The sequence below is a fragment of the Symphalangus syndactylus genome, chromosome 3, assembly GCF_028878055.3.
Source record: "Symphalangus syndactylus isolate Jambi chromosome 3, NHGRI_mSymSyn1-v2.1_pri, whole genome shotgun sequence".
In the NCBI taxonomy this organism is placed as follows: Eukaryota; Metazoa; Chordata; class Mammalia; order Primates; family Hylobatidae; genus Symphalangus; species Symphalangus syndactylus.
In genome coordinates this window covers 146,045,050-146,058,536 of record NC_072425.2, presented here as the reverse complement: position 1 = coordinate 146,058,536, position 13,487 = coordinate 146,045,050, and the positions used below count along the sequence as shown (strand labels likewise).

Genomic DNA, 13,487 nt, shown 5'->3' with positions numbered 1-13,487 from the left:
ATTTCACCAGTAAAACAAATATCTAAAGCATCATTTTGGAAGGCAGTGCATAGGAATCCCAAATTCACATCTTGTGAACAAAACTGATAATCTGATAATGATACCTCATCTCTACAAAAAATAAACAAAATTAGCCAGGTGAGGTGGTGCATGCCCAGAGTCCCAGCTACTCAGGAGGCTGAGGTGCGAGAATTGTTTGAGCCTGGGGGATTGAGGCTGCAGTGAGCCTAGATTGTGCCACTGCACTCCAGCCTGGGTGACAGAATGAGACCCTGTCTCAAAAACAAAAAACAAAAAAAAACCTGATAATCTGTTAATACCCCTTTTTAGCTCATGATAACTGGTTTATATCTTCATAATTTTAAGAACTACCATAGAATGTGGATCTAGAAATTGAAATAAGAATGTAGCAAATGAGTATGTGAAAATAATTTCACACAGATGGAAATTATACAGCTCAGAACTTGATGATGAATCATGCTCTTGGAAAACTATTCCATTCTTCCCCAGAGTCTGTCAACAGAGGGATATACAAAGTGATGTAGTTTTCATATTTCAGCTTTAACATCTGCTGCATGGCAGCCCATTTATATTTTTATCTAAGGAAACATCTATAAATATTGATAAAGATTTCCTCTTTGCTTTTGTTTCCAGGCTGTTTATCTTGGTATTTATCCTTTTGGCTATACAGTATCTCTGGATGATCTGGAACTCAGCATTTTCCTAATACGGCTTGTTACAATGCCAAAAGCAATGCCTGCAGTTCTGCTACTAGGTCACTGTGGTGTGTTCCTCAAAGCCAGAGTCTGTTGACACTGCTGAGATTGGCTGTTTTCTTCTCTCTTGCTTTCCCTCTTATCCAAGCGCTACTAGTTTTTAAAAGCAGTGAATACCAGGATTTTAAATGAGAGATTATTTTACACATTTATTTTAGTCGTGTCTTTTTTTTTTTTTTTTTTCATGAAACCTGGGAGAGAGTGAAGAGAGAAAGTTCACAAAAAGTTTGAGTTGTGGCTTAGTGTTGATTTAAAAAACCCATAGAGAAGATGATAAACATAAGTTGGCAACAGAGGTATCAACATAACTGGATTGAGATTTCAGTAAAGCACATTATTAAATTATAAAATTTTACCTACTCGCATGCATAGTTCATTGTCAGACTAAATATTTTAATTCATGTAAAAAAAGATTGGGAAATTATAAACTAAAAGCAAAAAAGCAGACTTAGATATTTGGGCAAATAAAACAGATAACTTTATGTACTCATAGCAACAGATTGTTTTATTATTTGTGTAGTTGGCATCATCTGTTATTTAGAGTCTTGGAATCATAGAATCATTTGGGAGGGACTGTAGAATACATTACTGGAATTCAGTTGGCAGTGTTCACGTATTGGTCTGTTTGCTGGTTTAGAACCCTTTCTTTGTTGCTTTTCATCAGGTGGGACTCTTCCCTGGACACTGTGTTGAGTTAATTAACCAAAAAGTTCCCCAGTCAGTGACCAACTCAGTGCCAAAACCAGGTAAGTACACTTTTTTCACTAGTGTAGTTATTTTATCAACTGCTTGAAGACACAGATTTTCTGTCAGTCAAGTATTTAGCTTGTTTTGCTATTTTTGCATTTATTGGCATAATAATTACATTCTTAATTTTATATGGTTTTGATTTTTAAATGTATTCTTATTTCTCTGTTGATCATTTTGAAAAGATTTACATGCATTCAAATTTTTAGGCAATTTTAAAGAGCTGTGTGCTCCATTAAGCTTTGTCATTATTTACTTTTATAGTTGCATAATAGCATTTTAACTTATTAATGAATAAAATGATAAAAAAATAGGTTTAAAGAACTAACATAGAAATTGTAGGATTAACTGGAAATTAATAAATGAAAAGAAGTATATTTTAACCATATGAACATCAAAACTATTTTAAACAGCATTTCTTATTACTTATACAGTATACTTATCATGCTACATAAATATGTAGAATATATTACAAATAAAGCATTGTTGAAGGGGATAAAAATCAAGAAAATGGGAATTTTGGTATTTATTGAGGTGATTTAGTTTTGGGAAGATTCAACAGAATGCGTCGTCTGAAACTTTTTGATGATGTCAATTAAAAAACAATTCAAACAAAGTCTAAAAAATTTTGGAGAGAAGAGGGAGTCATCCAACTTATTTTTCCTAGCTATATTACATTTCTTCTGTCGTTTCCCACCTCCCAATAAAAGGAGAAGAAAAGATTTCTGGGCCTCAAAATTTATTTGAACTGTTTTCCTAATAATAGTATTTTCTAGTTTTAGTACCTGTATGTAAGAGTTAAGAAAAAAAAAACAAAAACGTTATTCTTTACTCTTTTGGTATTTTCCCACTTCTGCTCCCAAAGCTTACATCCAACAATCTTTGCTAAAAGTATTTAAGTAAAGGTTAATAATACCTTTCAAAGCTTATTTCTTCATAGGAGACTAGGGAGTCATTGTTCCCATTTCTCTCATTGGAATTTGTTTATTTTAGACTAACTTTATTGCTCAGTAGAGAAAATGCTTCAAAACAGTGTTTTCTGCAGTTCTGCTGGAGTCAGGATTCTCAGTTCTTTTCGAAGCAATTTTATCCTTCTTGGGTAAACTTTTTTAAAAAGCTCCTAAGTGGGTACTTGTTTGGTAAATCTTCATTAGTAACTGTAGATTTCACTCTTTTTGAAAAAACGGCATTATTTTAAACTTTTTTGAAAACTCAGCTTTATTAAGATAAAACTCACGTATCGTGCAATTTACCCTTTAAATTGTGTAGCAGAGTTGTACAGCCATCAGCACAGTTGATTTTAGAACACCTTCATCACTTCATGAAGAAATCCCATATCCATTAGCAGACACTGCTCCCCGCATACTGCTCCCAGCCCTAAACGACCGCTAGTCTACTTTCTGTCTTTATTGACTTCCCTATTCTGGACATTTTGTATAAATATGGTCTTTCGTGATGGGCTTCTTTTACTTAGCATAGTGTTTTCAAGATTCACCTGTGCAGTAGCATGTATCAGTACTTCTGTTTTAATCCTTTCTTTTTAAATAGCTGGATAACATTTCATTATATGCATACACCACATTTTATTTGTTTATTCATTTGGAGTTGTTTCCATTTTTAGCTACTGAATATTCATGTACAATATTACATGTGGATGTGTTTTAATTTTCCTTGGGTATATGTCCAGGTGTGAAATTGTTGGGTCATACGGTAACTATATTTAATCTTTGAAGAACTGCCAACAGCACGATTGGTGTAACTGTACCATTTTACAGTTCCACTAGCAGTGTATGAGACTTCCAGTTGCTCCGTATCCTTGTTAACACTTGTTTTTATTTGGATTTTTTTGATTATTGCCTTCTTAGTTGTGAAGTAGTATCTCGCTGTGGATTTGACTTGCATTTTGTTTTTGGCTAATAATGTTTAGTCATTTATATGTGCTTATTGGTTATGTGTTCATCTTCTTTGGAGGGTATCTATTCATATCCTTTGCTTATTATTTTTTTCTTTTTTCTTTTTCTTTTTTTTTTTTTCGAGACTGGGTCTTTCACTGTCACCACAGGCTGCAGTGCAATGTTGTGATCATAACTCACTGCAGCCCTCAACTCCAGGCCTCAAATGATCCTTCTGACTCAGCTTCCTGAATGACTGACATTACAGGTGCACGCCACTGCACCCAGCTAATTTTTAAATTTTTTGTAGAGACGAGGTCTTGCTTTGTTGCCCAGATTGGTGTCAAACTCCTGGTTTCAAGTGATCCTCCCACCTCAACCTCCCACTTTTGCCCAGTTTTTAATTGGGTTATTTGTGTTTTTTTTTTTTTTTAGTGAGTTGTAAATGTTGCTCATATATTCTAGATACAAATTCTTTACCAGATAATAATGATTTACAAATATTTTCACCTGTTTTATGGTTAGTCTTTGACTTTCTTTGGTAGTATCCATTGATGCATACAGAATTTTACTTTTGATGTTTCTTTTGTCATTTATGCTTTTGATTCCTTATTTAAGAAGGCTTTGGCTAACCCACAGTCATGATTTACTCCTGTGTTTTCTTCTGAGAGGTTTATAGTTTTAGATATTACGTATTAGTCTATGACCCATTTTTTAAAGTTAATTTGTGTGTATGTTGATGAGGCAGGGGTCCAACTTCATGAGGTTATCCAATTGTTCTAGCACTGTTTGTTGAAAGGATTATTTCTTTCCTGTTGAATTATCTTGATACCCTTGGAAAAATCAATTGACCCTAGACACAGTTGACCCTAGATTTATTCCTGGATTTCCAGTTTTCTTCCATTGATTTATATGCCCTTTTTTGTTTGTTTTTTTGAGGCGGAGTCTCGCTCTGTCACCCAGGTTGGAGTGCAGTGGTGCAATCTCAGCTCACTGCAACCTTTGCCTCCTGAGTTCAAGCAATTCTCTTGCCTCAGCCTCCCAAGTAGCTGGGATTACAGGTGCGTGCCAGCACACCTGGCTAATTTTTGTATTTTTGGTAGAGACAGGGTTTCATCATGTTGGCCAGGCTGGTCTTAAACTCCTGACATCGTAATCTGCCCTCCTCGGCCTCCCAAAGTGCTGGGATTACAGGCATGAGCCACCGTGCCCAGCCTCTATATGTCTTTTCTTATGCCAGTACTACCCTGTTTTCATTACTGTTGTTTTGTAGTAAGTTTTGCAGTGGGGAAGTGTAAGTCTTCCTACTTTTTTCTTCTTTTTAAGGGTTGAGTTGGCTTTTCCGGGCCCCTTGTAATTCCTTATGGCTTTAGAATCAGCTTGTCAGTTTCTACAGAGTAGGATGGGATTCTGATAGAGAATATATTGAACCTGTAGATCAACTTGGGAAATACTATTAACAGTATGAAGTCTTCTAATCCCTGAACATAGGATGTTTTTCCATTTATTTAGATATTCTTTTGTGTTTTTAATTTGTTTTCTTTAGAGACAGTGTCTTGCTTTGTTGCCCAGGCTGGAGTGCAATGGTGTGATCATAGTTCACAAGTCCTGAAACTCCTGGGCTCAAGGCATCTTTCCACCTCAGCCTCCTGAGTAGCTAGTACTACAGGCAGGTACCACTGTACCAGTCTAATTTTTTAGTTTTTTGTAGCAGTGTCTCACTATGTTGCATAGGCTGGTCCTGAACTCCTGGCCTTAAGTGATCCTCCCGCATGAGCCTCCAAAAGTGCTGGGATTATAGGCATGAGCCACTAGGCCCAGTCAGTTTAGACATTCTTTAATTTATTTCAATATTTTGTAGTTTTCAGAGTATAAGTTTTACATATCTTTTGTTGAATTTCTTTATAAATATATTCAATTCTTTTTAATGCTATTGTACCGGGAATTTTAACATTTCATTTTCTTATTGTTCATGGCAAGTCCATAGGAATATAATTTTTGTATGTTGATGTTACATCTTGAAGCCTTGTTGAACTGTTTATTAGTTCTAATAGTTTCATAGCGATTCCTTGGGATTTTCTATATACAGGATTATGGTATCTACAGTAGCAACTTTTTACTTCCTCCCTTCCAATCTGGATGTCTTTTTATTGTTCTTGCCCAGTGGTCCTTGTGAGAACCTCTAATACAATATTGAATATAAATCTCAAGTGCAAGCATCCGTGTCTTGTTCCTGATCTTAGGGGAATGCATCTAGTCTTTTACCACTAAGCAGGATATTAGCTGTGGGGGTTTCATAGATGTCCTTTATCAGGGTTGAGAAAGTTCCCTTCTGTTTCTTGTGTGTTAAGTGTTTAAAAGAGTGTAGGAATTTTTCCAAAGGCTTTTATTCATCTATTGAGATTATCATGGGTTTCTATGGTCATTATTTTGAAGCTACTAAAATTCAACACCAAACATTTAATTTCCTTCACATATTTTTATCCATCTTTCTGTGGTGTAAGCTTAACTTATATTAGTTATTATGTCTCATCTTTGATAGTATTGACTCAAATGTACTATAAATTGAGTTTTTAAAACTTGGCCTAATATTGGCATTAAAATAAACTGTATTAGTATCAATCAAGTGCTTTCTCTCTCTCTTTTTTTTTTTTTTTTTGAGATGGAGTTTCACTCTTGTTGCCCAGGCTGGAGTACAATGGCGCGATCTCAGCTCACTGCAACCTCTGCCTCCCAGGTTCAACCGATTCTCCTGCCTCAGCCTCCCGAATAGCTGGGATTACAGGCATATGCCACCATGCCCGGCTAATTTTTTGTATTTTTCATAGAAACGAGTTTTCTCCATGTTGGTCAGGCTGGTCTCAAACTCCCGACCTCAGGTGATCCGCCCACCTCAGCCTCCCAAAGTGCTGGGATTACAGGTGTGAGCCACCGTGCCCGGCCCATTCTCATGTTTTGAATGGAGAAGTGACACTTCAAATAGGGATAACCTCCAGAACCATTTAGCATTGGGAAAGCTAATCCGTTATTGATAGTTCTGGAAAACAGGTTTGTATTTGTAGACCTGCATAACATTGTTATTTCTAAATTAAGAATGACCAAGAAAAACCTGGCGTACCTTCAAAAGCTAATATTTTGTCTTTCGTGAGCAGCATTGCAGAGTTGGCATAAAGAAATGTGCTTTTTTTTTCTTTTTTTGACGGAGTCTCGCCCTGTCACCCAGGCTGGAGTGTGGTGGCGTGATCTCAGCTCACTGCAACCTCCACCTCCCAGGTTCAAGCAATTCTCCTGCCTCTGCCTTCTGAGTAGCTGGGATTACAGGCACATGCTGCCACGCCCTGCTAATTTTTATATTTTTAGTAGAGGTGAGGTTTCATGTTGACCAGCTGGTCTCGAACTCCTGACCTCAAGTGATCCGCCAGGCTTGGCTTCCCAAAGTGCTGGGATTACAGGCATGAGCCACTGTGCCCAGCCAAAATGTGCATTCTTAATACATTTTGAAAAGGATGATGTGAATTCTGTCAGCCTTGGGCTTGTTTCACACTTTAAAACTGTCTTTGCCTACGGTATAAACAACTTGAATGTTCTATTTATTTTTAACATTGCCATCTGTCACTGTTAGATGGCAAATCTGAAAGATACGGCTATAGTTTGAGACTGAAAATTTAAAGTTCGCTATACTATTACACAACAAGGGTAACATAGGAAAAATATTCTCTTTGAATCTGTTCTTAAATGTTCTGAATAATTCAATTATTTGTGTATATAGAAATAAAATTAATCACCATATCCTGACCAAGATAGAAAATATCCATGGTACCTTAGGAAAAAGAAGGTTAAGAGTTTGAGAGAAAGAGAAGAGGAAACAAAAAAGGTGGAAGCTTGTCTATAAGAAATTGTCATTTTGTTCAGTCACCATAGGGCATGATATAATGGAAGATGAGGTCTAGGTGGGGAAAGGTGGAAGGGGAAGCACGTGTTTTTTTTGTGTGTTTGTTTTGCTTGCAAGTCACTGAGGAGCTATTTACTGACACTTTTCTTAAAGGCTTTATGTTCATAGCTATTCTCTCTTCAGATATTTTTTTCCGAATTCTCTTTCTCCTCTCCTTTACATATCAGTTACATTATTTAATATTGTCTCACAGATCTCGGACTCTGTTTTGTTTTTTTTTTTTAATTCTGTTTTCTTTTTCTTTCTTTTTTTTTTCTTTTCTTTTTTTTTTTTTTTTTTTTTTTTTTGAGACAGTCTCACTCTATCTCCCAGGCTGGAGTGCGGTGGCATGATCTCCTGTTTTTTTTTTCTCTCCTTTTTTTTTGTTTTCAGTTTGGATACTTTCTATTGTCCTATCATCAAGTTCAGTGATTCTTCACTCTGCTATGTGTAGTCAGTCTTCTCTTAAGCCGACCTAACACATTCTTCAATTCTCGTATTTTTCTTTTCTCGCATAAAGCTAAATGGTCTTTTTACAATAATTGCTATGCTGGAATTCCCCATCTTTTTGCATCATCCACCTTTTCCACCACAAAGAAAGAAAGAGGAGGGGTGGGGGATAGAAGAGAGAAGAGGGAAGGAGTGGGAGAAATGGAGAAAGAGAAGAAAAGCAAGCAGAGCTTATTTTGAGGCATTAACTTCTGGAAATAAAAGACTAGTGATTTAGACAACCTTCCCTCTGAGGACAGTTAAAACATTTTGACAGAAGTATAAAAACATACCTTTGAAGCATTAGAGAGTTAATAAAACTGTAAGCAATTATTGTGCTAAGATGAAACAGAAGGAAATCTGAAGAGTGACCCCTGCATGTGGAGACATTATTCCCCTAGAATATCTGCTGATGGAGTAGAGGGAGGTCATCATAGTGCTAGGGGAACAAAAATTGGAGGTCAGAACCCATCAAGACAGAGTTGCTGAAAAATGCCCCAAGCTTTGAATTGGAATCTTTGTAGAAACTGATGACTGATTCTAAAATGTATATGGAAATACAGAGCCAAGAATACCCAAGACGATTTAGAAGAACAAAAAAGTGGGAAACTTACTGTAATAGATGTCAAGATATATTGTGAAAGCTTCACTAATTAAGACATTGGTATACATGTACAGATAGACCAATAGATCAATGGAACAGAATAGAGTCCAGAAACAAACCTGTGTCTATATAGATACTTGATTTATGACAAAGGTGGCATTGGAGGGCAGTTTCAAAAGAACAGTCATTTCAATAACTACTGAGTCAACTGGACATCTGAATATAAAAAAAGAGAAGCTTGGTCCTTATTTAACCCCATACACAAAAATCCATTCCAGGAGAATTACAAATCTGTATGTGAAAGACGAAACAATAAAACTTTTAGAAGATAATACTATAGAATATCTTTATGACCTTGGCTTTAGACATAGTATTAATTATAACTGAAAAGCTTAATAATTAAACAATTAAAAGGAAGACTTTATCATAATACGCCATTAAGATAGCAAAAGGGCAAATCACAGTGTGGGAAGATATTTGCAGAATGCGTATCTGACAAAGGAGTTGTAAAGAGTCTTTAGGAAAATGCAGATGGAAGCCTTATTGACTCTTGAGTACATACTTACCAGAATAATTAAAATGTAAGGGTAACAATATCTAAGGTTGGCAAGAATATAGATTAATAGGAATTCTCATATGCTGATGGTGGGAATATTAATTTGGGACAATCATTGGCATTATCTATTGAAGTTGATACACAACTGTAACCCAGCAGTTCCACTTTTAGATGTATATAGAGATTCCTGTACACAGACTAAGACACGTGCGTAGAAATGTTGATAGCAGCTTTATTTCCATTTGTTAAAAACTGGCAAAACTTATAGGTGTATACATGGTGGAATGAATAAATAAAGATATATACAGTAAATTCGCCTACACCAGTAAAAATGAATGAGTTAAAACTACTTGCAACAACATGATTGAATCTCACAAAAAATAGTATTGAAAGTCCTGATATACACACTTACACTGTAAAGTTTCATGTATACATGTAGAGAGTTCAGAATCCTAAGAGTTCAAGACTGCTCTGTGGTATTAGAAATTAGGATAGCAGCTACCTTTGGAGAGGAAAGAGAAGGTCAGTGATTGGGATGGGCAGGAGAGAGGATTCTGGGGTATTGGTAATATTCTGTTGATCCAGGTGGGAATTATACAGAAATGTCATGATATTGAGCATCTTTTTGTGTGCTTATTGCCCATTGTATATTTTCTTTGGATTAATGGCTATTTAAGTCTCTTGCTATTTTTGAATTGGTCACTTTGCATTTTTAAAAAATATTTTTCCCATCCAGATGACTATTCTTTGCAGTATTGCTTTAATACACAAGTGTTGGAAATCATATTTTCAAAAAATACTTTTGGTACTTTTATACTGTAAAATACTTTGCATCCACCACAAAGTAAGTAGAAGCCTATGTACTAAACCAGGGAACTTTTTCTCTGATGTATTGTTAAATGAAAAGGCAAATCACAGAACAGTAAAATCCCATTGTAGATTCATAGAAAGAGGATCTAGAAAGCTATGTATGTAAACTGGAAAGGGGAATGGGATTATGGAGACAGTAAGAAACATTTCATTTTGTCTCCATTTGCTTATGTATTATTTAATTTTTTTTATAATTGAAATGGGATAGTTCCCTTGGCCCCTTCGCAGGACTCAAAGGTCAGGGGGAGCATGCAGGTGAGTGGGTGCAGAGTCCAGGATGAGCACCTCTGGGCAACTGCTAGGAGCAGAACTCTGTGCAGGCCCATGGCAGCATCTAGAGGTTACTCACAACCCCTGGTGCCCCTGAGGGCATGTGTTACAGTGTGCTCTTTTACCTTTGCCATCCATGGGTGGCTTAAATGTTAACTCAGTGGAGGGTCAGTGTGACAGCCTCTTGCACCTGTATCCAAGTCCTTGTGTGGGGTCCAGGAAGAATCAGGACGCACAAATGAATTGAAGGGTAGTGAATGTGGAGGATTTTATTGAGTGGTAGAAGTGGCTCTCAGAGGGATGGGGAGCTGGAAAGCGGATGGAGTGGAAAGGTGGTCCTCCTCTGGAGTTCAGCCATGCCCAGCTGAACTCTCATCTGAAGTCCTGCCATCGAGCCCTCCCTCTGAAGTCAGGCTGCTTCTCTCAAACGTCCGGCTGCTTCTCTTCTTCTCTGCTGCTCTACTGCTCTGCTGGCAGGGCCTGGGGTTTTTATGGGCACAGGATAGGGGGCGGGTCAGGCCAAGGTGGTTTTGGAAAAGGCAACAATTGTAGGGGTGGGAAACAGGAATGCATGTTCTCACTTTGGGTCGTAGGTCCAGGCTTGAGGGTGTGGCCCTTGCTAGGGACCACCCTCTTCTACCCAGTGTTTCCCTTTCTCCTGTCCATATCACGATGAGCATGTATTATTTTGTAGCATATGAAGAAATAGATTGTAATCTCCTGTTAATTCTACCCTGCCTGAATAGGTAATTTCCAAGATCCTTCTTAATGCATCTACCCCATAAAATGGACATTAGTGACACTAGATTTAATGCAGGTGTTAAATTTATATACCTGTGTGAAAAGCAGCAGGGTTAAAGGGACAAAAGCTCAGGCAACCTTGGGTTCAATCCCTATGCCACATTTTACTGTCTGGGTATACGTCATTTGGCCTCTCTGATTTTCAGTTTCCATATCTGAAAAGTGAGGCAAGCTTATTATTTCAAAGATGACGGATAAGGTACTTAAGACCCCTAGATATTTAGTGAATGTCAACTGTTATTTATTGATTTATATTTATTTACTATGTTATTTAAATTCATGAGTATCAGAAACTATATTTAATTTATATAGATACTTATTTAAGATACTATTTATTGATATAAATCTACATACCAAGATATCACAGTTGTGTTAGTCTATTCTAGCGTTGCTGTAAAGAAATACCTGAGATTGGGTAATTTATAAAGAAAAGAGGTTTAATTGGCTCACAGTTCTGCAGGCTGTACAGGAAGCATGGCACTGGCATCTGCTCGGCTTCTAGGAAGGCCTCAGGGAGCTTTTACTTATGGTGGAAAGCGAAGTGGGAGCAGGCACCTCATGTGGCAGGAGTAGGAGCTAGAGAGAGTGGCAGAGAGTGCCACATACTTATACAACCAGATCTCACGAGTATTCACTATGCAAGGACAGCTCCAAGCCATGAGGGATCTGCCCCCGTGACCAAAACACCTCCTACTAGGCCCCACCTCCAGCACTGGGGATTACAATTGAACATGAGATTTGAGTGGGGACAAATATCTAAACTATATCACAGTACATGAATGAAACAAATTCATTACAGTAGTTTTCACAGAACCATGGTGGGAGAAGGAGCTTCTTTGAATGGTCTAAGAATTTGCATCACAAATTTCTGTTTTATTTGAAGATAACTTTTTTTTTGTTAACAGATATACATTAAAGCTGAGACTTTTTTTTTTTTTTTCTTTAAGACTAGTTAAGTGCATGTGTGAGAAGACAGAAAAGAGTAGAACAGGGAAATAGATCTGTAACTGGTGTGGGTACAATCAATTGAGATAACTCAGTACCTTTGGACCAGCCGGGCTTTTATTTGTAATGTTGTTTCAGGAAACCAGTCCTCTAGTATCTTGCTTTTTATGTTATTTTACTTTCAGTATTACCTAATTCCAGTTGTTTTGTTTTAAATCTTCACTTGCTTGCCCCTGGATTGTTTCTATTTTCTTTCTTTTTTCAGTTTCCAACACTTTTTGCTCTTTTGTAGCCATGTTTCTTTGCATGTCACTTTAGTAAGAAGTGACCACACATTTATATGTCAACTAAAAGAGGTCCAGGTTTTTACTTACTCTATTTGGAGTGTTGCACCAAATATGCTTCTCATTGAACAAATGCTTAAGTGTGTTAAGAATCAGATTGTTAAAATCCCTACCTTCAGAGGCACTGATGTACGAGTCAAAGGAGTACTAAAATGCTAAAGTGCCTTGGGAAGCTTTCTCCCCAAATACATTGCAAAGGTTAGATCAAGATAATATTTTCTCACTCTGTATTAGGGGAAAACAGAAAATTTATAATACCATGTATTTATAAAGTGCTTTGGGGTTTATGAATACTTACATTTCCATTGTTTAAACTGGACATGAATCTGGTCACAACCCTGTGAGCTTGCTAGGGATAGGGAATGTGTTTCCATCCCTCCCCTTCCTACCCTTTTTTTTTTTTTTTTGACATGGAGTCTCGCTCTGTCCCCCAGGCTGGAGTGCAGTGGCGCGATCTCGGCTCGCTGCAAGCTCCGCCTCCCGGGTTCACGCCATTCTCCTGCCTCCGCCTCTCCGAGTAGCTGGGACTACAGGCGCCCGCCACCACGCCCGGCTAATATTTTTGTATTTTTACTAGAGACGGGGTTTCACCATGTTAGCCAGGATGGTCTCGAACTCCTGACCTCATGATCCACCCGTCTCAGCCTCCCAAAGTGCTGGGATTACAGGTATGAGCCACCGCGCCCGGCCCCTACCCTTTTTTAACAAATGGAGAAACTGGAAGCTTAAGACACTTGCCTGAGGCTTCACAACTAGGATTTACTGAAATCTCCTGACACCTAATAGTAATCACAGGCAGCACTTACATAGTCCTGACTGTGCGCCAGGCCCTGTGCCATGCACTTGACGTGGGTTAACTAACTTGTGTGCAGTTAGTTAATACAAAACCCAGAATTCTGCCCACTATAGAACACTGAATAGACATAAAGATTTTTGTTCTCTCTGTCAAAACAAAAATTTAATTCCTTTTGCTTTTACTACAATAGGAGTAAATAAAATGTGTTTGCATTTTTCTAAGGCCTATATAAACAGAACAGAAATTAGGGCAAAAGATGGGCTAAACCTACTTAATTTGCTAATTTTGTTTTCAGTCATCATCCCTTCCTTATGCCACTTTAATTTAAAAAAATCTTTTAATTTTTCATTACTATGCATAAAACATATCCCCAAACTCTCTTATATTGTAGCATTTCCAGTTGTTCTTTTCCATTTTCTTAGTATAGTATTTCTCCCTGTGTATTTGACTGGAATCTCCTTGTGTT

The 13,487-nt window shown here is 37.4% G+C and overlaps 1 protein-coding gene across 8 annotated transcripts in view; it reads left to right on the top strand.

Moving 5' to 3' along the window:
• Positions 1-13,487, top strand: part of ARHGAP32 (Rho GTPase activating protein 32) — a 307,318-nt gene that overhangs the window by 229,288 nt on the left and 64,543 nt on the right. For 7 of the 8 annotated variants that reach the window (XM_055273718.2, XM_055273719.2, XM_055273717.2 and 4 more), the window contains one exon: positions 1,441-1,522. In XM_055273718.2, the coding sequence (XP_055129693.1) occupies positions 1,441-1,522 (82 nt within the window). Of the gene's footprint in view, positions 1-1,440; positions 1,523-6,068; positions 7,251-13,487 lie in introns of those variants that run through there. The other variant, XM_063635651.1, reaches the window with a different exon arrangement.